At 44.4% G+C, this 26,712-nt stretch overlaps 1 protein-coding gene across 1 annotated transcript in view; it reads right to left on the reverse strand.

Annotated features, from left to right (window-relative positions):
- The window catches only part of NRK (Nik related kinase), a 427,476-nt gene that overhangs the window by 218,135 nt on the left and 182,629 nt on the right, over positions 1 to 26,712 (reverse strand). The window contains exons 7-10 of the mRNA XM_073543628.1: positions 13,801 to 13,931; positions 12,114 to 12,168; positions 5,922 to 6,000; positions 2,048 to 2,220 (exon numbers count right to left, since the gene is read on the reverse strand). Coding sequence (XP_073399729.1) covers positions 2,048 to 2,220; positions 5,922 to 6,000; positions 12,114 to 12,168; positions 13,801 to 13,931 — 438 coding nt within the window. The remainder of the gene's footprint in view (positions 1 to 2,047; positions 2,221 to 5,921; positions 6,001 to 12,113; positions 12,169 to 13,800; positions 13,932 to 26,712) is intronic.

Below are 26,712 nucleotides of genomic sequence, written 5' to 3' on the forward strand. Positions count from 1 at the left end.
GCGCCCCCTATCCATTGGAGTCCCGCAAGGTTCAGTCCTAGGGCCCCTGCTCTTCTCCATTTACACCTTCGGTCTCGGACAGCTCATAGAATGTCATGGCTTTAGTATCACCTCTATGCTGATGACACACAGGTCTACATCTCTGGACCAGATATCACCTCCCTACTAAACAGAATCCCTCAATGTCTGTCTGCTACTTCATCCATTTTCTCCACTAGATTTCTAAAACTTAATATGGACAAAACAGAATTCATCATCTTTGCCCCATCTCACGCGACCCCCCAACGGACCTATCCATTAAATTAAACGGCTGCCCACTCTCTCCAGTCCCACAAGCTCGCTGCCTCGGGGTTATCCTTAACACTAATCGCTCTTTCAAACCACTTATCCAAGCCCTTTCCACTTCCTGCCGACTTCAACTCAAAAACATTTGACGGATCCGTACATTCCTCAATCAAGAATCTGCAAAAACCCTAGTGCGTGCCCTCATCATCTCCCGCCTTGACTACTGCAACCCCCTGCTCTTTGGCCTCCCTTCTAACACTCTCGCACCCCTCCAATCTATTCTAAACTCTGGTGCCCGACTAATCCACCTGTCCCCTCTCTATTCTCCGGCCTCTCCCCTCTGTCAATCCCTGCAATGGCTCCCCATTACCCAAAGACTCCAGTTCAAAACCCTAACCATGACATACAAAGCCATCCACAACCTGAGTCCTCCATACAGCTGTGACCTCGTTTCCCGGTACTTAATGCACGCAACTTCCGATCCTCACAAGATCGCCTTCTCTACTCCCCTCTTATTTCCTCTTCCCACAATCGCATACAAGATTTCTCCTGCACATCTCTCCTACTCTGGAACTCTCTACCACAACATATCAGACTCTCGCCTACCATGGAAACCTTCAAAAAGAACCTGAAGACCTACCTCTTCCGACAAGCCTACAACCTGCAGTAACCACCAATCGACCAAGCCACTGCACGACCAGCTCTACCCTCGCCTACTGTATCCTCACCCATCCCTTGTAGATTGTGAGTCCTCGCGGGCAGGGTCCTCTCTCATCCTGTACCAGTCATGACTTGTATTGTTTAAGATTACTGTACTTGTATGTATTATGCATACCCCTCCTCACATGTAAAGCGCCATGGAATAAATGGCACTATAATAAATAATAATAGTAATAATCAGCGTTCCCCTACTACAGTCCTAAGGAGCCACCAACATATCATGTTTTCAAGATTTCCTTAGCATTTCATAGATGATGTCATTGTCACAGAAGCAATAATGGAGTTGGGGAACACTGCCATACATCATGCTGTTCTCAGGCTGGTTTCACACTTGCGTTTTTTTGCGCTGTTTTTTAGCGCAAAAAAAGTATGCATTTTTTCCCTATACCTTAACATGGGTGCGCATATGTGCGCATACACATGCGTTTGTACGCGTTTGTATGCACATGCGTTTTTTGTAGTGTGTGCTCGGGCACACAAAATGCATCCTGTTGCATTTTTTGTGCGTCCGACTTGCCCCAAAAAAACGCATGCGCAAGCAATGCATTTTTTTACAGCAAAACACCCATTAAAGTCTATGGGTGCGCATACGTGCACATTGTGATTCGCACGTATGCGCAAAAAAGCGCATGCTTTTTTTAAAAAAAAAAGCACCAAAACCCGCAAAAAAATGCACACAAACGCATGATGCATTTTTTTCATGTGTTTGTGTGCGCAAAAAACGCGCAGCAAAAAAAAGCAAGTGTGAAAGTAGCCTCAGACTACATAGCAGAAACCGGCTGACAGATTCCCTTTAAAGCGAATCTGACACCAGGTTTGGCCAATATGAGATAGAGCTCGATGTTTGCTGTACATTTTTTGGCCTTTTCTATTGCAATGTGATAGACATGTTTTGGGAGCTTGGGTCAAAGCTGACTACAGAATTTACTAATTTCATTTAGTTATATGGAACCACTAGTAAGGAATCTGCCTTTACTTTGCACCCTGTAGTCACAGCAATGTTCTGCTGGAATAATTACAATGCTCTACATAAAGGACATACCTTTTTCTTTCTTCTTTCTTGTTCTATCCAAATGATCTTTCAGCATAATACGTATCTGGCGTTCATTCTGTAGATCTCTAACAAAGGAATGCTTGAGCAGATTCTCCGTTGTAGGCCGATGCGTGTAGTTCTTAATGAGGCAGGTATCGACAAAATTAAGGCATTTCTTGGACCTTGGGAAATATCATATGAGCAATGAGAAGCTGCTGGGTATTCAATTTCTTTCTATCAAGGTTGTTGCTAGAGAGGGAGCAGAATGAGCACTCGTACCCAGGCCGTGGTGTCCCAGACTCTGATACATTAAAAGGGACCAGCATTATAAATGGAAGCTAGGGAATCTTGTTAAAGACTTAGTCTTTGGAGCCCAGTTGCTTTGCGTTAAGGCCCTTTCACATGGGCCAATAATATGAACACCAGATACTGATCATTGGCTCATGTAAATATAGTACGATATCCTCCAAATTCGTGAGGTGAATTCAGGCCGCTGAAAAAAGATTTGCGCTGTCCTGGTTTGGTGTCCAGTTTGGTCTTCACTGTCACAGATGGTATCCTCAGCCAAGCATCCTCTACTCTTCTTGTGCTTCTTAGCCCCAAAGATGTCATGACAATCTGTGAGGCCTACAGTAGATCATAAACCTCAGCGTATGACTTGACCACATCATGCAGGGTTCACAGTAAGAGCAGGAGTTGTTCAGGATGACATGCCATGGATACCTGGTGCACAAGTGAGGATTGCCCAGGTTCAGCTGCCATGGAGGACAATCCTGGATGCCAGACCGGGTCAGGAAAAATCTTTTATACTCAACTCTACAGGCCACTGTACAAAAGGAGCCTGTAGTATGCCTATAAGTGGTTGATTATGGTAAGGACATTTTGGGCAGTGCCACCCAACATGCTCAAAGATTTGTTGCACTTTGTAATTTTGGTTTGGTTCTAACAACGGAAATATTGCCAACTTATCGGTTTTAACTCTCAGTTATGTCAGCGAATATGAATTCTCTTTGGCCAACATGAACTTATGGTATGTAAAGTCTATTGTACAGTATACCAACAGAGGAATTATTAACCATCTTTTCTTGTTCTGCTCCAACAATGGATGTTACTATAGTAGTTTTTCCGACTTATGGTGAAGCTGATACAGCTAAAATGTGTGGGTGTAGTTTTGACATTTCTAAATTGTTAGATTAAGTAGCTTTCACCACACAAGTGCAATAGGTCTTCTCAGAGCTTCCAGTCTCACATGTAATAATAACAACATAAGAAAAGCAGACAAAGCTTTCTGCCGGTTAAGTTTTATAAATAAAACAGTGGTCGGTCAAAGATCATTCATGCCCCATTTACCACCAGAGACTCTGAGTGCCGGTGTCAGGCGAGACTATTTCTTAAAATCAGATTTACCTTGCTGGATCAAGACAGTAATTGTGAGTTAGGAAATGTGTGTTAAGAAAATGACCTATTGTTAAAATCAAGTTTATATGTTATATGCAATTTTAAACAATATTTGGCAATTGTTTTTTTTTTCAATATTACGATCGGTATTAAAAAAACAAATTAGTAATTTTGCTGTTTTTACATCAGCCACTCATACTTCCAACCTATACATCCTGAGTTTTCTATATTTTCATTATCATCACAGGCAGGATTACAATGACAGGTAACAGCTTTTAACATAGGATACACCAATCACTATGAGTGATGACCCTGCTCCCCCCTCCCTGCACAATGACCTGCTGTTAATGTACATGTGTTGTTTCCTGAAACAACAGGAAGTGTAAGGCTATGTGCACATGCTGCAGATTCACCTGCGGGTTTTTTCCCGCGGAACCGCAGGTAAAACCGCAGGTAAAGTGACCTGCGGTTTTGCTGCGGTTTTGCCCTGTGGTTTCACACCTCTACTATGTTAAAGGTGTGAAACCGCAGCGGAATCCGCAGAAACATTTGACATGCTGCAGAAAAAAAACCGCAGCAAAACCGCGCAGAAAAAACTGCAGCGTGAGCACTGCGGTTTTGAAAACCCATAGGGTTACATGGTACTGTACCATGTTTGCGGAACTGCTGCGGTTCCGCAGGGCCAAAACCGCAGCGGAACTGCAGCAAAAACCGCAGCGTGTGCACATAGCCTAAGTCTAAAAAGTCCCCCAGGTGGTCAGTGTGAATATTTCAAGATTTAAACTTTTTTTTTTTATAATTAATACAGGTTGTGGTAAGGAAAAAAGGAAAACATTGGATAATGAAAAAAAATGTATTTAACACACAATAAAAACTGATTTAAACAATATGTAATTTTCTGATGGCACATTCTCTTTAAGCCAGAATGGTGTTAGGCTGCATAGGATGTTTGCTGCAGATATATATATATTTATCTGTACCCTATGTGACTGCAGACATGTGACCCCCTCACAGCACAGGCACTGCACACTACGAGAATTCTCCCATGGTGGCACTGGAGTGGTGGGCGCATTTCAAAAGTATGTCATTTGCATACATGCGGTCACATGCCAACTAGATGGTCCAGGCTTCACTCAATGCTAGTGTATTGACAGAGGTCAGTATGTGGCGGACAGCATGCAAATCACATGGTTGCGGTCATGTACCCGCCGGCACCAGAGAATCCTCACAGTGTGTAGTGCGCATGATGTGAGGACTCTCTAGTCTGCAGTCACATAGAATGACTGCAGACTTGTCGCCTAAGGTAGGACATCCCCTTTAATACTAATAATTGTACTGTGCTGCTGTATAAAATCTGTTTATAGGCATTAGGTTCTTAAAAATTTTAAAGACTAAATACAGTTTCCTGTGTTATAGAATTGCAAGGTATCCATAAAAATCTTATGCTACATGACTGCTCTGTATGTATCCTAAGTTTTTCCTTCTCACCCATAAGCTTGAAAGGGCGAGTCTCATCCAACACAAGGAAAAACTAGTGTCTGTAAAAAAAAGCAAAAAACCCGCTCCTCTGCACTGCCCCATTCAATAGCATTGATCTGGGTGCTGTCCAATTTTTGAAATTGCACTGGGACCAAAAATACGGTTATTTGAACCTGGCCCAAAAATGATGTTGGGATAGGCTGGCAAAAGAAGAGCCATAGATGGGAGGTAGGAGGTAGATCTTTGGGCGGCTACACATTACTGAAGTGGCTGATGGTTCACAGCTGCAATATTACTTTTAAAATGCAAAAACAATCACTGTGGTTTTCACTGTCCAACTGCTACAAATATACCACAAGAGTGCAAGTACCAATGGCTCAGAGCTCCTGCACCCCTCCACCGTGCGGGCCATGACGTGGAGTTGCACAAAGACAAATCGACCTTACTGCTTCATGCAGATGTGAGCAGAGCCTGAGCCACTGCTAAGTGTAAAGTGACTGTGAAGGACCTCTAACATATTGCTAATTATGTACAGTGCGTTGTGTGTGTCCTGTATGCAGCTTGTCTGACAAATGGCAAAAATACGGTGCTTCTAATTGTATGCACTCGGCTCTTCTATCCCAGAGCCACTATGGCGGTCTATAGGAGAATCTACTTCCCTGAGGTCCATATTATTCCCCCCCGCTAACTTTTCCAATAATAAATCCAATTGTGAAGACTACTCTTGTAATATGCGCAAATAGACCAGAGGAAAATGAAGGCCCTGGAAAGCAATAAATTGCTCTTAACTAACCATCAGCACGATTATTAATTCATTATTTCTCGTAGATGCCTCAGCCATCTAGTAAGCACATTAAACCATTTTATCCTGTACAGACACTTCTGTCCCACTTATCCAGTGCATTATAAGAAAAAAAAGAGACCGAAACGATTAACCGTGTAATCGCCAACACCGTTAATTCCATGCCTCATGTCCAATGCTACCTAACTATACCATGGTACATACCACTTCCTTGATTTCAGTTTCGGAGGGGGGTTTCGAGGGATTAGGAAAAGCGCTCTCATTGGATGCATGTCACATAAAGCTGAAAAAGGAATAGAAAAAAGAAAATCAGGAGATTTTACAGGGGAAGTTTTCAGATTTAACTGGAAACTGACTAATGACCCATGGTGCAATGTTTTTTAAAATTGGTAATGAATTCTAAATTACCTCTAAAGACTCACAGTTTAAGTCATATACACTAAATAAATACTCCTCCTCCTTCCATCAAAATGTTTATCCTGTTAATATATTGCAGTCAAAATATTATACAGCACTGTGTACCTACAATTGCTCATTTTGCCTTTCTACCCTGTTAATTCTTCTCTTTTCTCTGCTCTACCTAGAAACAGGAAGTCTCTTGTCCCTGCATTTATAATCCCCTCTTTTGCAGTGACTTATGACTCATTCAGGGAACATTGACCTCCTGTTTCTACATAGAGTTTAGAAGGATTCAGGTAGTCTGTTTTTAATTATGTGATGTCATAGACCTAATGGAAAAGAGAAAAATTAACTAGGTGGAAAGGCAAAATGAGCAATTGTAAGTACACAGTGCTATATAATATGATGACTGCAATATATTAAGAGGAAAACAATTTTGATGGGACTGATTCATTAAAAGTGTCCTCCTTGGAGGTAAAAAAAATTGCAGTAGAAATCATGACTTTACCATTTTATTGGACATTGTGTTGTGAATCTGCCCACAACACATTTTATTCCAAGAAATTCTCAATTTTGTTATTTTTCAATGAGCAAATGCAAAGAAATACAGGATTATTTGGAACTGTGGTCCCAGAAATTAGAGCCCAGGTGCAAAATGTTGCTGCTGTTTTGTATCTTTATTGAACAGTATCTTTTAGTCCTGGAGAAGCCCTAGATTATCAGAGATGGACATTTTTGTTTCTTTATGTGACATAAGCATTGTTACTTAAAGTGAATACTTGCCCTTTAACACCATTTGATTTAGGCCCTAAATTCTATACTGATTAGTTTTTAATATATATTTATAGTATTTGCCTCACCAGTTTTACTACACAAAGCTCAAAATACCTGGCATAATCCCAGAGTTAAAAACCTAGCTACCTAAAGTCACCACTAGAGGGAGCCTAGGAGCATACTGAATAACATTATCATTGAGTTCACTGTGTAACACTGCACAGTAATCTCCAAAGTGCCCTCTAGTGGTGACTGAGGAAAACCAAGGTGCTATATTTTAAAGAGAGTCTATCAACACAGAATAACTGTTGAAACCAAACACAGGCCCTTGACCAAGCACTTCAGGGCACTCTCCCACCCACTTTTTTTCTGTTTAGATCTGCCTTATCTGGCTTCTGTAAGCCAGAGTTGCCAACCAAGGAAGAGAGATGTGTGGAGATAGAGGCAAATTAACTAGGTGCACACCAAGAGTGCACTGAGCGACTATACTTGGTGTGAACAGTCATTTAGTGGCGACAGACTCTCCTTAAATCTTTGTCAATATAGGAAATTTGGAAATCTGTATCATAGATACAGAGCTTGACTGCTATAAAGATACAGTATATTATTCTGTGCAGGATTTTGAACATTTTTAGATAAAACTCTAAAATGAGAATGGACATTCACTATAAGCCATAGCAAAGGTTTACATTACCAATTAGTATAGAAAATATTAAAGGGTTGGTCCGGTACCTAAATATCCATCTTTACATCCTAACCACTTTTGTAATTAGCTTTATTATACAATACCTTACACTTCTCTCTATATAGCTAATCCCTAAAGGTGTTTTTTACTGCACCAAACATTTCTCAAACGGGATGTCAAAGGAGGCCAGGGCTGCGCTCACTTTAATGCAGCGTTCATCATCCCTCCTGGAACAGGACATCATCAGTGGGCAGTGCTGCAGTTACTTACTAAAGTTTCTTGTATCTCCTCTCAATGAACATGGTGGATCCACGGTGATAGAATCTGTGGGAGAAGTGAGTGCAGCGCCGGCTCTCTGCTTCTATATCCTCTGCATCTTCTTGGATACAAGACGTGGTCAGGGAGCACAGATTAAAGCAAGCTGAGTGACACCAGTGCTTCCCCACAGCTTCTAGCATCACCTTCAATCAATAGTTATGAGGGCGTGGCGCTCATTGCTTCTATCTCCACACCCTGATGGCGTCTTGTTTCATAGGTAGAAGATGCACTGGTAGAGGTTAGTGATGATCGAACATGTTGGGATAAGGCGTTATACGAGCATGCTCGTGTGCTAACAGAGTTTCTTCGATGCGCTTAAAAATATGCTTGTGTCCCTGCAGCTTCATGTCTCGTGGCTGTTCGGCAGCTTCAGGGCATGCATGGATAGCCTGTTTGATAGGCAATTGGTGCATGTATTGCTGCTGTCAAACAGCTACGAGACATGCAGTCACGGGGACTCAAACATATTTTTCGAGCACACCAAAGACACGCAGGTTCCAGGACATCTTCGTAAAGCGGCAATGCAAGAAACTGTAGTAAGAAAATGCAAGGTCTGACTAACATGGGCACCTTATTATCTATAGAGTCATAAAACATCTACATCTGTCATAATGGACATAGCATAGGGGATTAACTAGCATTTAGAGTTGTACAGGGTGGGCCATTTCTATGCATACACCTAAATAAAATGGGAATGGATGGTGACCCAGATTGGCGCCCTGAATTTGCAGAATGGGCAAAACAAAAATTGGCACTGGACCCTCAGTTTACACAGAACATTATGTTCAGTGATGAGGCAAACTTTTTTGGGTGGCCATTTATAGGGATACACCTAAATAAAGTGGGAATGGTGACAGTTTTCTTGCATGTAGGGTGTTTTGCATTGAAATCTGCTGCAATGACCCGGGTACTGCGTCCACCAGACATCAACACAATTTCTATCCGCTCCTCACTTGTTAACTTCTGCAACATGTAAATGGCTGTAAACAAAGAGAAACTTGTAAATAACTCAAGAAAAATAAAGTTACGTTAAAACGAAGCACACCATTGTTTTTCTTGTGAAATTCTCAATAAGTTTGATGTGTCACATGATCCTCTTCCCATTGAAAAAAATAAAGTTGGATCCAAAATGGCCAACTTCAAAATGGCCGCCATGGTCATCACCCATCTTGAAAAGTTTTCCCCCTCCCATATACTAATGTGCCACAAACAGGAAGTTGATATCACCAACCATTCCCATTTTATTTAGGTGCATCCATATAAATGGCCCACCCTGTAGTTCAATAATGACCAATAAGCCACACAATTCCAATATTTTTCTCCTACTTATATTTATATAAGGAAAAAAAGCACTTTCACAGCCAATCTTAAAAACTGTCTTTTACCATCAATGGAGAAGCTTTTTTTTTTCTGAAAGCGTAAAATCCATCATGGCATCAACAGTCAGCGGAGCACTGGATATCCCAGAAGGACATTTTAGAAATGTCACAATTTAGTTCAAATGGAAAATGTTTGGATTAAATGTTTTGACATTTAAGTATTATCTCCAAGGACCATTCCGAGGACAGCCGGCTAGATTGTCCCTTTTTGTAATTTAAATGCTGAAACATACATTACTGAACTGTCGGAGACGTACTTGCTGCCAAAACGTCTATATCTTATCCTACAGAATGATCAAGCTGTGCTGGTAATGGCTAATTATTTTTTTGACTAATTTCTTTCTGTAGCAGCTTGTCAAATAAAAATGTCAAGATTAATGTAAAGGGAAGAATATATCTGAAACGAGTGGGTCTGTGTACAATATGCGAACAAATAGATTTAGGTTGACAAGGATCTTTTCCATTCAGTGGACTTAGGATCACCGATCTTATGATTAGTGGACTACCAAGGGTGAGACCCCCAGTGATCACACCTACTTATCATTTATCCTGTAGAGAGGTTATTAGATACAGTACAGTCTTTGCACAACGCCTGTAACTGAAGACCTTGAATTCCTCCCAGTGCGGTGTACATCATGTTTCTTGTGCGTCGAGTTCTCTGAAATCCCTGACTCTTCCACGTTAGGAGCTGCCCAACAGATTCTTTTATTACAGTAAATGTTACCGATCAGATTTCTACCACTTTCTATTAGCTTGCGACTTTTGCTCTCAGGTACAATAATGCCACAATCTAGCCAACATTATCCATTCCAACTCTTCCATTTCCTTTAGCTTCAACTATTGTGCAAGCATATCGTGTAACCACAACAGAATGTATTCATTATTTAGTACTACATTTATTATTATTCTCAATCACTATTTTGTTTATTTTGCTAAATTTTGTTTTTGTTTTTTTCCACAGAAAATTATTTGCCCAGGAATAGTATCAAACAATTACAGTACATCCTGCCATCCTGCTCCACAACTAAACACTAAACCAACCAAAGGATGATGCAACTGAACTGGTGATAATTTTGCCCCTAATGTTTTGGGTCTGCATCCCCAAGACGGTTTTTAAAAATCCTGAAAAGAACATGGGGAGTGATTTGTTCCATTTCCGAGGAGCAAGCTTAGTTATACTGCATAGCCTAACAATCTCTGAGTCCTACAAGAGATAGAGCAGAGGGGGGAGGCTCCTGCTGCAGAAAGATGATGAAGAGGGGCCCTGGACTGAGCTCAATGTACACAAAGGGAAGACTTCTTTATAGACTTCTCACTTTTTATGCCATGCGATACAGTAGGATTAATGGGTCAATATTTAATATTTTAGTATTAAGTTAAATATAATAAAGAAACAATTTGTGATAACCTCTCTCTAGTGACCGCTGTGAGCAAACAGACTAAAGGGAATGTGTCATCAGGTTTTTGCTTCCTCACCTGAGAGAAGCATAATGTTGGAAAAGAGACAATGATTCCAGCGATGTGTCACATAGTTTACCGGGTGAAGCAGATGTGACACAGAGTTTTAAGATGTACCAGAGCTCAAAAAATTAACCCTGCACATACCACACTCTCCTGCACATACCACACTCTCTCTATGCACATTGTCTATAGACAGTGAGCTACTTATCAGAGGAGGGAGCGTGGTCAGACCAGGGCTCACATGCACATCAGTCCGGGCAGTGACAATCTCCTGATGATAAAACCTTCGTAGTATGGAAACAGCACACAGCCAAATAAGTGTCACATCGGTGAAATCGTTGTCTAAGTTGCTACCTTATGCTGTCCTCTGATTACAAAGCTAAAATCTCCTGACAGATTCCCTTTAAAAATGTCATCCAATCATCTACTTATAAAAAAAGAAGATAAAAAATAAAACAGTTGGAATACTATAAATAATAAAAAATTATACTCCTCTTACCAATCCCCTGTCATTCCCATGCTTTCTGGGTCACACACCAGTCTCTGTTCATCTTGCTCCATGGCTGACATGGACGTGTGACTGCTGCAGTCTGTCACTGACTGTAATGGTGATGTGGCCATAGACATTGGTGTAGCCAGAGAAACTGAGACCGGCATGGGCCCGGGAAGCATGGGAACTGCAGGAGATCACTAAGATTACTACATTTTTTTAATAAGCTATAGCATTCTAATTGTTTTTTTTTAAATTACATGATATGAAAAGGTGGCAAGTTATTTTAGACACTTATTTGTACAGAAATGTTATAAGATCCTTAAACAGCATTCCATAGAGTAACATTGAATTTTGCTTTAACCTTCTTAAAATGTTGAGTTAGGCTGGTTTCACACTTGCGTTTTTGCGCTTAAATGCGCATGCGTTTGTCCTATACTTACGTGGATGCGCATTGTCGTGCGCATTGTCATGCGTTTGTACACGTTTGTATGCGCATGTTGTTTTTTTGTAATGTACGCCCTGGCGCACAAAATGCATCCTGTTGCATTTTTTGTGTGTCCGACCTGTCTCAAAAAAACGCATACGCACGCAATGCGCACGAAATTCACCCAAAAACCCATTAAAATCTATGGGAGCGCTGACGTGCGCATGGTCAGTGCAAAAAAAGCATGCATTTTTTGGCAAAAACCAAGCGAAAAATACAAGAAAACGCATAAAAACGCATGATGCGGTTTTTATGCGCGTTTGCACTGCGCACGCTGCGCAGCGCAAAAAAAACCCGCAAGTGTGAAAGTAGCCTAACTCTGAAGCTTTGAGGAATATTGCTAATATTAGAGTAATATCTAGGATGTTGTGTAAAAACTCCAGGATGCCTGTGTCCTACTTACGTGGAGCTCCTTCTGCCATCTCTATGGCTGTAATTCCCAAAGACCAGAGATCACTCTGTGGAAAAGAAGCATAATCTATATTGTTGCTGTTATTACATGGAAATTCAGTGACACAGTCCAATATCATATACTGATTCACTCATATGTTCAATTATATTATCAAAGCTGATGTCTAAAATTGCTTTTTTCATATACTAATAAAATGTAATACTGAAAAAAATTGTAAAAAAAATTGTCATGTACAGAGAACCATTACAATGGGAGCGTTCAAAGTACTTAGTGTATTTATTACCACTTACTGGCTACAATGCGAGGGCGGGCATTTCATAGACGCTACCTGTGCAGCCGCACAAGGCCTAAGAGAGAGTGGGTACACTACCACCGCTAAAACATGTGAAATTGTGCATAATGATGCGCTATTGGACTACAAAGGGCCCTTATATTTGATCGAGCAAGAACACAGCTGAAAAGGGGCTCTTAGGGTGTGTTAATTACTGTACAGGTGCATCTCACAAAATTAGAATATTATCAAAAAGTTAATTTATTTCAGTTCTTCAATACAAAAAGTGACACTCATGTAATATATAGTCATTACAAGCAGAGTGATCTATTTCACGTGTTTATTTCTGTTAATGTTGATGATTATGGCTTACAGCCAATGAAAACCCAAAGGTCATTATCTCAGTAAACTAGAATACTTTATAACACCAGCTTGAAAAATGATTTGAAAATCTGTAAATTTTGGCCTACTGAAATGTATATTCAGTAAATGCACTCAATACTTGGTCAATGCGGCGTGGCATAGAGGCGATCAGCCTATACACTGCTGAGGTGTTATGGAAGCCCAGGTTGCTTTGATAGCAGCATTCAGCTCATCTGCATTGTTGGGTCTAGTGTCTCTCATCTTCCTTTTGACAGTTCAAAGGTGAGTTTGCTGGCCAATCAAGCACAGTGATCCTGTTGTTTGTAAACCAAATATTGGTACTTTTGGCAGTGTGGACAGGTGCCAAGTCCTGCTGGAGAATGAAACTTCCATTTCCAAAAAGTTAGTGGGCAGAGGGAAGCATGAAGTGCCCTAAAATTTCCTTGTAGATGGCTGTGCTGACTTTGGTCTTGATAAAACACAGTGGACCTACACCAGCAGATGACATGGCTCCCCAAGCCATCACGGATTGTGGAAACTTCACAATGTGCGATTCTTGCACATCCATTTTTTTATGTATCCCCCGTGTTCTTATGATCATTGATTTTGGCACCATTTTTGGCTGTGGAGTCCATGGATGCATTTTAGATATTGCCTACTTTTTAAACTATTTCCATTTCTTGAGCAGCTGTGTTAATATTATTTGTTACCTTCTTTTCGCTTAAGTGAATTCCTTTAAAAATAGTGCCGGGGAATATTTCCCAATTCTAACCAGCTAGATGAGTAAAGGACAATAGGGATTTGTATGAACAGCTGGCTTTCCCAATTCCTGGGGGTGCGCGAAGCGAATGAACAATAACTCTTCCCCAGCAACCTATTAGGAAGTGATTCTTACACAGTCAGCATACTTCCTTTAGGAAAGTCTGGTGAGTCCAGTGTTTATCAGAATAGGAGATGACTAATGACACAAAGATTTTCTTTTTTTTTTTAAACATAATCGCAATGCGCTTCCTCTGTGAAATGTGACTTCTTAGAAAAACTCACCCGATAGTCATATGTTGAGTCTGGATTCTCATCGCAAGCAATGACCTCAGGTGCCATCCAGTATGGCGTTCCAATAAATGTGTTTCTTCTTCCAATCGTTCTGTCCAATTGGGCACTCACACCAAAATCAACTGGAAAGACAGGAACCCGGTGTAAAACACAGCCAGGCGTTAAATTCCCATTACAAAAAAAAAACATGCCACATTTACACAGTTAACAAATCCTGGAAACCGAGCCAAGTGGGTTTTGATGTTTCTGTGCAGGGAATACAATTGTAAAAGCAAAAGAAATTGTATAATAAATCAACCGAACATTTGGCAGAACCTATTTTTGGCCAAGACAAAGACCTTTTTTTTTCTTTTCTCTTTTCCAACACGCGCTTACAAGTTGAATTCATAGAAGAACTTTTGTGAGTGAGAGATACCAGCATACGGCTCATTCAGACTAATTGCTTTGCGGGGGTAACTAATTCTGAAATAGCATCTTTGGAGTGCCGAAAATAAAAGAAATGTCACATTTTTGCACGCAACCTTCAATTATGTATTTATACAAATCTATCAAGCCGCTCTCGCTTTGCCATGGTTTACCTGGAATGTTTTATAATCATCTCAAAACAGATGAACACGCTGATATAATTGCCTGTGGATAAGCTGTCTAAATATAGTCTTCTATTAAAGGACCGGGAGGCAAAGCATCGGCAGGTTTCTATTATGTAACATGAGCGATGTAGTCAACTATACTTGTACATTATATTTTACCGTGCGCTCATGTATAATGTAAGTAGGACTCCCTGTCAGCTTATTTACCACCTATCATGTAGACTAAATGTTCCATTTAACTCTCACGCTGCCGAGTTGCTTACAGGGGTTGTTCATCCTAAAGCTAAGCTCTGTAGCTTGCTGAATCCTGAGAGAGTGCATTGTGCATACTGTTAGGATTCGGCTGTGTTTCCCGGTTCAAGTGGTTATCACATGATCACAAGTATGCAATGTATGTACTTGCAGTCATGCGACAACCGATCGAACTGGCAAGCAAAGCCGAATAGTTGCAATCATGCTCCAACTAGCTTCTCATCTTTCCATTGACAGAAACGGATGAGAATAATGTTACATACTTGCCACTCAATCTGGCAAGCAGAGCAGAATACTTACGGTCATGTGCCGACTTCATATCTGCTTCTCTCAATTTTCTTTTACAAATGAGAAGTTAGTACACGACCGTAATTTTGCAGATTGCATATTTGCAGTCATATGATGACTTTATCAGGCACGCAGAGTCTAATAGAATACTAACATTGTGTAAAACACATTGTTACAATTTGACAAGTTGCTATGGTTGCCAAAAGTTTGCATTGGGCTGGACAACCCCTTTAAGACAATTAAATCGTTTACCTGTAGTCATATGTAAAGACATAGATGGCACATACCATGTCATGATGGGTTGTGCCAGTTGTCCACTATTTGGACAACCAATTCTGGATCCCCATGTTTTGCTAAAATAAAATAATAACACTCATAGTCACCTCTGCTGCCAGCGCCGTTCCAGCAGTGTCGAAAAAGATTCTCCCTGGGATTGCATTACATTGTTATATCATGTAATCAATGCGGCCAATCAGTGCTGTCTGCACTTGCCTCCCTATGGACGTAATTGACATCCAGAGGAAGTTAGAGCTGAGGCTGCTCTCTCAGTTCCTCCGGCTGTCTTGATTTGTCTGAAAGGGGGAGAGCAAAGCGACCAATGATTATGTCATACAATCCCTGTGGCTAATGTCACGTGATCCCCCGGAGAGACCGTGATAACACTGCTGGAATGGCGCTGGTATTAGAGGTGAGTATAGATGTTATTTTACGCGGGGCAAAGCAGCAAAACATAGTGATTGACAAGGGGTTGTCCGAGTTGTTTTCAACCCTTTTCATGTAATATTCAACTAAAAGACAATTAGGATTGGTCTACAAGAAGACAAAAGGGATTTCCTATGAGCCTGAGTCCAACGACAATGATATTGCCAAGCCGCAGCAGTGCCCATGAGCTCCAGCAGCAGAAATCCTCATGTGGTTTTGACAGCAGATCACGTGTGTCTTACCAACTTTGTTTAGGGGTTTTTGAGTTTCTAGAAATAAGCAACACTTTATTTTTCTAACTTCATATAACAATATAATCTTATTTTTTGCAAGCGCATGAAAATATCAGCAAAATGTATTATGCTATTAGAGTGAATATGAATTATTTGGTATGGATAGAGGAATGTTCCTTGGAATTATTTTCTCCTGGTGGGTCCATGGGACCTAACTCCACCACAGGCCACATTTAAAGTTCTTTGCGAAATCAGTATTATATTACTTTTAAGAATAAAAGATTTACTGGAATTTAGTTGAGTAACAATTGCAAAAGATGACAAATGTCAAAGTTCTCACGATAATGTACGTGGTGAGCAGGGAGATACATGTGAAGCTGAGGGTGTTGAAAAACATCCTGGGCGTTAAAGACACTTAGATTCATTTTTTAACCCAAGGGTGTGTCAGAAACTATCCAGCATCCTGTTTCATTTATCTGTGACTCTGCATTGATTTGGATTTACCAGAAATGAATATATAAAGTATAACACTGGTTAACACTGAGCAAATAAAGCTAAAACTTATCTGAAAAGAACCCTCGACCTTCCTGTATACCTCAGTCATTGCAACCATGGAAATACTCTACTTTTACAGTAGATAAGATCGTTGAACGATGATAATGAATACTGTTTTTTGGCAAAGCCATGTGCAGAGATAGAGTGCCATAATGCAGAATCTTAGGTACTGTCTGTGCCCATGTGCGGCACCCTAATACACAACATTATGCTGTGATGCAAACTTTGTGAAATACTACATACAGTTCAGCAATATAAATAAATACAGACCAAAAAAGGCGAAGTAACAAATGGGATACCAAACCAACCAGCAGCCATAATAGAATAATGCAGACACCCTATAGGACACTCCTGAATACAATCATGAGAACCAGAGGACCACATAGGAGTAAAATGTCCATATTTATATTAAAAATATACAAATTTTATTAAACATATATTATATAAGTGACAGTACATACATATATATACACAAGGATCAGGTAATGATGGCCAAGGTCACTTTATAAGGAATGTGCTAAGTGCTATAGTGCCACAAAAATCATAGACACAGAAAGTAGGGTAAAAATCACCTGCAATGTCCGTTACATGTGCATGAGAAAATACGCTGGGATACAATAAATTATTTATGCATAGTGCTTACCCATTTTGTGTCAATCAGGACCCGAGCCTGCCGCCACTGATGCGTGTTTCACCGCACCTTGATAAAGTGCAGCGAAACGAGTGTCGGTGGCGGCAGGCTCGGGTCCTGATTAACACAAAATGGGTAAGCACTATGCATAAATAATTTATTGTATCCCAGCGTATTTTCTCATGCACATGTAACGGACATTGCTGGTGATTTTTACCCTACTTTCTGTGTCTATGATTTTTGTGGCACTATAGCGCTTAGCACATTCCTTGTAAAGTGACCTTGGCCATCATTACCTGATCCTTGTGTATATATATGTATATACTGTCACTTATATAATATATGTTTAATAAAATTTGTATATTTTTAATATAAATATGGACGTTTTACTCCTATGTGGTCTTCTGGTTTTCATCATACAGTTCAGCAATGCATCATTCCTTGTTGGTATAAATCCATGACACCTTGTTGGTATAAATCCATGACAAACATCTGATGTATGCAGGCCCGGATTGGCAATATAACCAACCGGGCATTTTCCCGCTGGGCCACTGTCACGTGGGCCGCTTGCCAGCTGCTGCGGCCACTGTTGCTCCTGCCGCCGGCCCTCTGCGGGCATGGCAGTGATAGTTTCAAGTTCCTCCCGCACTGCAGGGAGATAAGCCGCCACGCCCTAGCATGAGATGAGACCCCCTCCCCCCCCGCAGCCACTCACAGCGTCGCACTCGCTTGCCTGCTCGCTCTGTTCGCAGGACCTGTGATGAGGTCACAGGAGGGGAGGAGTCAGGGGGTCACATGATCAGGAGCCTTTGTCCAGACCCCCGATCATGTCACCCCTGACTCCGCCCCTCCTGTGACCTCATCACAGGTCCTGTGCGCTCAGCCTTGCCTCTACCGTCTGCAAGACTCTGCTTTGCTGTTGTCATGGTGCTGGTTGAGGTAAGTATGTGTGGGGTCAGGATTTACAGTGTGGATGTAGCAGAGCTGTGTGTGTATGAGGTGTACGGAGCGGAGCCGTGTGTACGAGGTGTACGGAGCGGAGCCGTGTGTACGAGGTGTACGGAGCGGAGCCGTGTGTATGAGGTGTACGGAGCGGAGCCGTGTGTACGAGGTGTACGGAGCGGAGCCATGTGTGTAAGAGGTGTACGGAGCGGAGCCGTGTGTGTAAGAGGTGTACGGAGCGGAGCCGTGTGTACGAGGTGGACGGAGCGGAGCCGTGTGTACGAGGTGGACGGAGCGGAGCCGTGTGTACGAGGTGTACGGAGCGGAGCCGTGTGTACGAGGTGTACGGAGAGGAGCCGTGTGTACGAGGTGTACGGAGCGGAGCCGTGTGTACGAGGTGTACGGAGAGGAGCCATGTGTACGAGGTGTACGGAGCGGAGCCGTGTGTGCACGAGGTGTACGGAGCGGAGCCATGTGTACGAGGTGTACGGAGCGGAGCCGTGTGTGTACGAGGTGTACGGAGTGGAGCCGTGTGTACGAGGTGTACGGAGCGGAGCAGTGTGTACGAGGTGTACGGAGAGGAGCTGCGTGTGTACGAGGTGTACGGAGTGGAGCCGTGTGTACGAGGTGTACGGAGCGGAGCCGTGTGTACGAGGTGTACGGAGCGGAGCCGTGTGTACGAGGTGTACGGAGCGGAGCAGTGTGTACGAGGTGTACGGAGAGGAGCTGCGTGTGTACGAGGTGTACGGAGTGGAGCCGTGTGTACGAGGTGTACGGAGCGGAGCCGTGTGTAAGAGGTGTACGGAGAGGAGCTGCGCGTGTACGAGGTGTACGGAGCGGAGCTGCGTGTACGAGGTGTACGGAGAGGAGCTGCGCGTGTACGAGGTGTACGGAGAGGAGCTGCGCGTGTACGAGGTGTACGGAGCGGAGCCGCGTGTACGAGGTGTACGGAGAGGAGCCGCGCGTGTACGAGGTGTACGGAGAGGAGCTGCGCGTGTACGAGGTGTACGGAGCGGAGCCGCGTGTACGAGGTGTACGGAGAGGAGCTGCGCGTGTACGAGGTGTACGGAGCCGCGCGTGTACGAGGTGTACGGAGAGGAGCCGTGTGTACGAGGTGTACGGAGTGGAGCCACGCATGTACGAGGTGGACGGAGTGGAGCCGTGTGTGTATGGAGTGGAGCCATATGTGTACGGGATGTACGGAGAGGAGCCAAGTGTGTACAAAGCATACAAAGCGGGCTTTTCCCACGGACACAGGAGTCCTCGGCGGAGCCCCGAGGAGCATTTTAAAACACACACATGACGTTCCACCTGAAGTGATGTGCTGGAAGCTGACCGGAAATGAGATAATTTCTTGAGGAGATTGTGACGGAACCAGGAATGCTTCAGATCCATCACCCTGTCCTCCTCCGACAGCGCAGACAGCAGGATCGCCTTGGAATCGGGGATGTCGGCCATGTGAGCGGATCATGATAGGTCCTGCACCGGGATGCTCAGGTGGGCACTACAATGGGAGCCGGGCTGCTATAGTATCTTTATAGAATCTTTCTTTATTTCTTTCTCTCTTTTTCTTTCTCTCTCTGTTCTTTCTTTCTCTCTCTAATCTTTCTTTCTTTCTCTCACTGTTCTTTCTTTCTCTCTCTGTTCTTTCATTCTTTCCCCTTTCTTTCTCTCTCTCTGTTTTCTCTCTTCCTTAGTGCCAGTCAGTGTGCCCATAATGCCAGCCACTGTGCCCTCAGTACCAGTCAGTGTGATCAGCAGTTCTAAATGGGTGCGATTAGGTGTGGACATGGGTGTGACTAGTTGTGAAATGGGTGTGACTGGGCGTGGCCAAAAATTTGCAGCGGCGCGCTGAGCGCGCCGCAGTCTTTGTCCGTCTTTCCCTTCTTCAAAAGTTGGGAGGTATGATAGGGGCAGCTATGACCAGGGGGTCTGGTTGCCCAATAGAGAGCAGTTCTGCCAGGAATTCTGGAATCATGCATACAAAAGGGGACAGAGATTTGGGAGGAGTACTGTACCTAAAAGCAATAAATAGGACTGAGCTGAAATACTGGGCACAGCTATGACTACATGTTATATAGTCGTGTTAATCTCCTCACTTCTTGTAAACTACAAGTGTACAAAGATATTATATAGTCACCATGTGACTAGTGGGCCTGTGTAACTTCAAATGCCAGGGCTGAATTTTAGTCCCAGTCCGGCCCTGGATGTATGTCTAAAGAAGGCATGTGGCGATATAAAGTCATCTGTGGCTCAGTGCAGCAGGCTCAATGTCATTAGATCACTCCTGCAGCGATGAATCACACACAGCACAGACCTATAGATCTGCTCTGCTCATCATGAGAGTGGGGTAAAATGAGAATTTCTCAGGTGGAGGAACACCATACTTTAAATCATCATGCTGTGAGTCTGGAAAACACTCTGTGGATATTATACTGGGTACAGGTCCTGTGAGAGCATCAAACTGTGTGGGAGAATGCATAGTGGGGCATCATACTGTATGGGCAAATGCACTGACAGAAATCATACTATGTGGCACTGATTTACACAGATTGAAGACAGCAAGAACAGGACATTTGCAATTTGCAATCCAAAAATTTATTATAATGTGCAATTCCATCTGCTTTGGAGCTGGTATTGGATCCTTTACCTCTTGGGCTCTTGCTTGGCTGCACAGGTTGCACCAATTATATGTTCGCCCCTGCTATGTAGGGGAGAATGTACTCTGGGGCACCTTTTGTGAGAGGGATGCATGGTGTACATGTAAAGAGGAAGACCAGGCTGCGGGTACCTCTCCTGTGCCGGGTCTGCAACTGCCCACAAGTCCCACAAGTTGGGTTCCTCTGAGTCCTCTCGTATGGGCCGAAATGGATGGCCGGGCCATCCGCTGTCTAGTCGATATGCCCGAGACTTATTTCAGACGTCATTTCCCCAAGGTGATGGAGCCTGAATGGGGCCCAGTGATCAAATTAACAGCAGCCAATCAGTTGCCTATCCCAGTCGCAGGGGTGGTCTGGATGCAAATCACTGTGTTTGGCAAAGATGTGGGCGGAAAGGAGTTGTGTTAACCGCCGGGGATCCTGGCAGCGGCCCCACTGTAACTTTAGGAATGAACGTGTTGAAGAAACTCTGGAACATCCTAGTCAGTGACTCGCCAGATGAGTTTCTAAATCGATGGAGCCTTCACACCCCTCAGAGAAAAGTGTTCCAACAGTTGATATGGGTGGCCCAGGCCCAAGAAACATCAAGTGAAGGAAAAGTCTTGGGGAAGGTGATAGTCCCAGCAGCCACCAAACTCCTTTTACCACCAGGTTAGACTGTGCTCACTCTGCGCATACGAGGCTGCACACCTCTTGAAGGGGTAGAAGTTCAGATAGAGCCAGCTTTAATGGATCAACTACCTCCAGGGCTCCTCACTGCACAGACATTAGCCACCGTTCACGACGGTAATGTACTGGTGCAGTATGTCAACCTGGGAGAGGACAGTCTCATGCTCCTGCCCAAAAGTGAAGTAGCACAGATAATGGGTATGCTGGAAGAACTGATGCAACCAAAGGCCATCCAGTTGGTGGTGAAACAAGGAGATCCCTGGACAGTGGCCGTTACCGTATTCTCCAAGCCACTACCTAACAATCTAAAGGAAGGGTGCGGGATCCTGGAGCAAATGTGGGCTGAGCTAGTGGAACTCTCACCACAATGTCACGATACCAGTGCTGGGTGACCGGCACTTCTGGGGTTAATGTTCTGATCGCAGTGCAGACTCTCACCTGCACACCTGGGACCTATTAGGGTGGCCTCTCATTGGTTCTGGGGAGGCTTCTTATAACCCCAGGAAGCTCCCATCCCCGTCAGTTATACTTTCGCCCTTGGCATTGTGTGGTGACCCCTGAGTGTGTTAGTGCTGTGTTCTGGTTGCTTGATTCCCTGTGTATGACTCGGTCTGTTCTCTGGATATTGCTTTGGATTCTGCTTGGTACCTTCTATGTCCGTTTGGTTTTTTTGATCTCTGCTTGGCCTTGATTATCCGCTCTGTCTCATCCCTGGTACTGTATTGATATCTTGTGTATGACCTTTGGCTTTGTCTGACCTCCCGTCTGTTTATCCCTCCTGTACCTCATTTGCCTGTATTGCGCCTGACCTCTGCTTTGCCAGACTCTGAGTTTTCTTCCTCCTCTGAAAGCAGGATGCTAAGCCCCGCCCCCTTGCAGTCACTTGACCGTTCACATGACCATAGGTCCTGTGCCGGCTTTCTAATCTTCTACATTCAGGTCCCGTGCATCTTTATTGTCCGGCTGTTCTTGTCCCCAGGGGTCCCTACGGTGCGGGTGAGACCCTGCTTAGCGGAGGCTGTACGCCGGTGCTGTCAGGACCCTGACACACAACAGGTACAACAAGTGGAAGCGGTGATGGAGCATTACCAGGACGTTTTTGCTTGTCAGGATGACGATTTTGGGTGTACCACAGCCATCACCCACAAGATTCCCACGAGAAGCACCGCACCATTCGGGAGCGATATCGACAAATCCCACCGCAAATGTATCAAAAGGTGAAAGAAATGTTGGCTCATATGCTGCATAATGGAGTCATCCGACAGAGCCAAAGTCTGTGGGCTGCTACCATCATCTTAGTATGGAAAAAGGACCGAACCCTGCGCTTCATTGTTGATTACCGGAAACTGAATGCCTGCACTGTGCAAGATTCTTACCCACTACCGAGAATTGAGGAGTTGTTGTCTGCTCTGGCAAAAGCAAAGTACTTCTCGTTGTTGGATCTTGCCAGTGGATATTGGCAACTGCCCATGGCTGCATGACCGGGCAAAGACAGCATTCATACTGCCCATGGGATTGTTCAAATTCAACAGGATGCCCTTTGGCCTAATCACTGTGCCTGGAACCTTTCAACGATTGATGGAGAGATGTCTGGGAGACTTGAACTTTGAAGCTACTCTCATTTGTTTGGATGACATCATCGTCTATGCAGCTACCTTTGAGGAGCATCTTCGACGCATGGAGCAGGTGTTGAGTTGGCTGCAGAAGCATGGCCTAAAAGTGAAACCCCAGAAGTGCCACTTTTTCCGCAAGCAAATTGAATATCTAGGATATGTTATATCCGCTGAAGGAGTGAGACCAGTGTATGAGAAGATAGCAGCAGTACAAGACTGGCCTACTCTGAAGACAGTGAAGGATGTGCAGGCACTTCTGTGGCTTACTGGGTACTATTGATGGTTTGTGAAAAATTTCACTCGTATTGTCAACCCACAGCTGGAGGTGTTGAAAGGAGTACCATCTGGTGCAAAGAATTAGACCATTCAGTGGGGAGCTAGCCAGGAAGAAGCCTTCCAAGCCCTGAAGATGGCCTTGACTGAAACACCCATACTGGCCTATGCAGACTTCTCTCAACCTTTCATTCTTCACACTGATGGAAGCCTACAGGGACTAGGGGCCGTATTGTCACAGATGCAGGACGGAAATTAGCGAGTATTTACCTTTGCTAGCCGGTCTCTCCATGACTCAGAACGGAACCCGGATAATTACAGCTCTTTCAAGTTGGAATTGCTTGCGCTAGGGTGGGTGATGACCGAGAAGTTCGCTGAATACCTGTCTGGGTCCGAAGTCTTGGTGCGCACTGAGAATAACCCTCTGGCCCACTTAGAAAATGCAAAATTAGCACCCTTGTAGCAGAGATGAGTAGCTCGTTGTTAGGAACGACGGAACGCACTAAATAAAAAATATAAAGTGCGTTCGCCCCTCGGGGTCCACCGTGCAGTAGGTGATATAACCGCTGCTCGATGGTGACAGAGACAATATGGTGGTTATGCACGCGGGTTAAACTTCACCCGGAGTGTGCAGGACGGGCTCTGTTCACACACAGAGAAACCATATCAAAAAAACACAAGAACACTGAACCTGTTTGCAGAGGTGTATCCAGGGGGGGGCAGCCGGGGCAGTTGCCCCGGGCGCAGGCAGCAGGGGGGCGCAGTCGGGCCGCCTAAAATGCAGCGGTCCGCAGTGTCCTCCCTGGCGGCTGCGTTCTGCCGCCCCCCGGCCTGAGAGTCGGCTGTTCTCTGTGACGGCTTTCAAGCTGACAGCCGGCGCAGAGAAGGAGGCCGCGCCAGCTCCCAGGCAGCAATTGTACTTGGTGTCTATACAGACGCCAGTACAATTTAAGCTCTGACCGCCGGGTCAGAGCGACGTCAGCAGCGTGATCATGTCATGTGATCACGCTGCTGACGTCACTCCCCGGCCCCCAGAGCAAACGCTGGTGGTAAGTGTGCTCCTCTGTGGAGCTGAAGAACCATAGAAGATGGGGGGGTGTTAATGAGTGGAGGTGGGGGTTAATGTGGGGATGGGGGTTAATGAGTGGGGGGGTTAATGTGTGGGGGTTAATGAGTGGAGATGAGGGTTAATGTGGGCAGGGGGGTTAATGAGTGGGGGGTTAATGAGTGGAGATGGGGTTAATGAGTGGGGGGGTTAATGTGTGGGGGTTAATGAGTGGAGATGGGGGTTAATGAGTGGGGGGGGTTAATGAGTGGAGATGGGGTTAATGAGTGGGGATGGAGGTTAATGTGTGGGGATGGAGGTTAATGTGTGGGGATGAGGGTTAATATGTGGGGGGTTAATGTGTGGGGATGGGGGTTAATATGTGGGGGGTTAATGTGTGGGGATGGGGGTTAATGTGGGGTTGGGGGGGTTAATGTGTGGGGATGGGGTTAATGAATGGGGATGGGTGTTAATGTGTTGGGAAGGGGGTTAATGTGGGGATGGGGATTAATGAGTGGGGGTTAATGAATGGAGATGGGGGTTAATGAGTGTGGTGGTTAATGAGTGGAGATGGGGGTTAATGAGTGTGGGGGTTAATGAGTGGAGATGGGGGTTAATGTGTGGTGGTTAATGAGTGGAAATGGGGGTTAATGTATGGGGGGTTAATGAGTGAAGATGGGGGTTAATGTCTGGGGGTTATTGAGTGGGGATGGGGGTTTATGTGTTGGGGGTTAATGAATGGGAATGGGGTTAATGTGTGGGGGGTTAATGAGTGGGGATGGGGGTTAATGAGTGGAGGGGTTAATGAGTGGGGATGGGGGTTAATGTAAGGGGGGATTTGGAGTGGGGGTACATAATGTGTGGGGGATTTGGATTGGGGGTACATAATGTGTGGGGGGATTTGTGAGTAGGGACGAGGGGTTATTGAGTGGGGATGGGGGGTTATTTAATGTGTGTGAGGGATTTGGAGTGAGGATGGGGGATTTAATGAGCGTGGGCGAATTTGGAGTGGGGATGGGGGTACTTAATGTGTGTGGGGGATTGGGGATGGGGGGATTTGGAGTGGGGATGGTATTTAATGTGTGTGGGGAGATTTGAGGACACAAAATGAAGAGTATGTATGAGGAAACAGTATGGGGGATGGGTGCAGACAGTAAGGGGTACGAACGGGTGAATGTATGTGGACACAGTATGGGGAGTGAGGGTGATGGGATGTGTGCAGACCCAGTATGGGGAGTCAGGGGTATGTGTGAGCAGACCGTATAGAGAGGGAGGGGGTAAACATATGAGGAGACAGTATGGTGAACAGAGGGATGTTGGAAGAGACAGTATGAGGAGGGAGGGAAATAGTGTGAGGAGACAGTATATTGCAGATATTTTTATTTAGGAGCATTATAATGACACTTCTATCTTTAAGGGCATCGTGTGGAGATTTGCTGAAGAAGACTGGAGAAGATGGAAGTCTGCAGAGGCCGCTGTGGATGAGAAAACTCATCATGGGGTCTGGACAAGACGAAGAAAAGGAGAACAACTTCAGAGACGACGTCATCTATAAGGTACCTGGATGTAAATATTATTTGTGATACTGACTAATTCTCCTGTTTTTATTTTTTAGGAGCATTAAAGGTTTGTGCCGAGTCTGCAGGCATTCTATGTGACTGCAGACTTCTGAATTCTCACAGTGCTCACTGAACGCTGTTAGGATTCTCTTGTGCCGGTAATTTACATACATGCGGTCACATGCTGACTAGACGTGTGTGGCCTCACTCAATGAAAATGAACGGAGAGAGGCCGGGCACGTCTAGTCGGAATGTGGCTAGAAGTATACAAATCACATACTTGTGCTGACATGGCTGTCCATCGGCAAGGGAGAATCCTAAAAGTGTGCAGTGCATTCATTGTGAGAATTCAGAAGCTGCAATGTCAGGACTCAGCTCTGCAGGTTCCAGTAGTCATCACATAGACACTTCACTCATATGCGATTTTCACAGTTATGGTCCTGTGACAACGAGCAGCTCATCCTGCTTTCAGTTTTTTACTGAACATTGAGAGCCTTAGGGAGAGCGGCGCGTGGGTACATGGCTAAGTGTGCAAGTCGCATATGTACTTGGAGGGGGGCTCCGAACCAAATTCTTGCCCTGGGTGCCAGAAAACCTAGATACGCCTCTGCCTGTTTGTGACACAGGCTTCAGGTAGAATACACACAGGACGGTAGGTCACAGGAGTAGCCCAAGATGGCGGTACTAAATTCTTCTAGACCTACTGTTATTATGAAAGAATATAGTGTCGCAGCCGCGAACGCTCAAAGAGCTGCAACTGCAGTGCGGCGTGGATACAGCCGCTGGATGACACCGCTATAGCGCAGGCGCGATGTCAGATGCTAGCAGCTGTGGCTATGCAGCAATAACGCGCTGGAGCTGGTACTGGTAGAAACTCAATCCCTCACAGAG

Source organism: Dendrobates tinctorius, unplaced genomic scaffold (genome assembly GCF_039654945.1).
Source record: "Dendrobates tinctorius isolate UK_male_01 unplaced genomic scaffold, ASM3965494v1 ptg000133l, whole genome shotgun sequence".
Taxonomy (NCBI): Eukaryota; Metazoa; Chordata; class Amphibia; order Anura; family Dendrobatidae; genus Dendrobates; species Dendrobates tinctorius.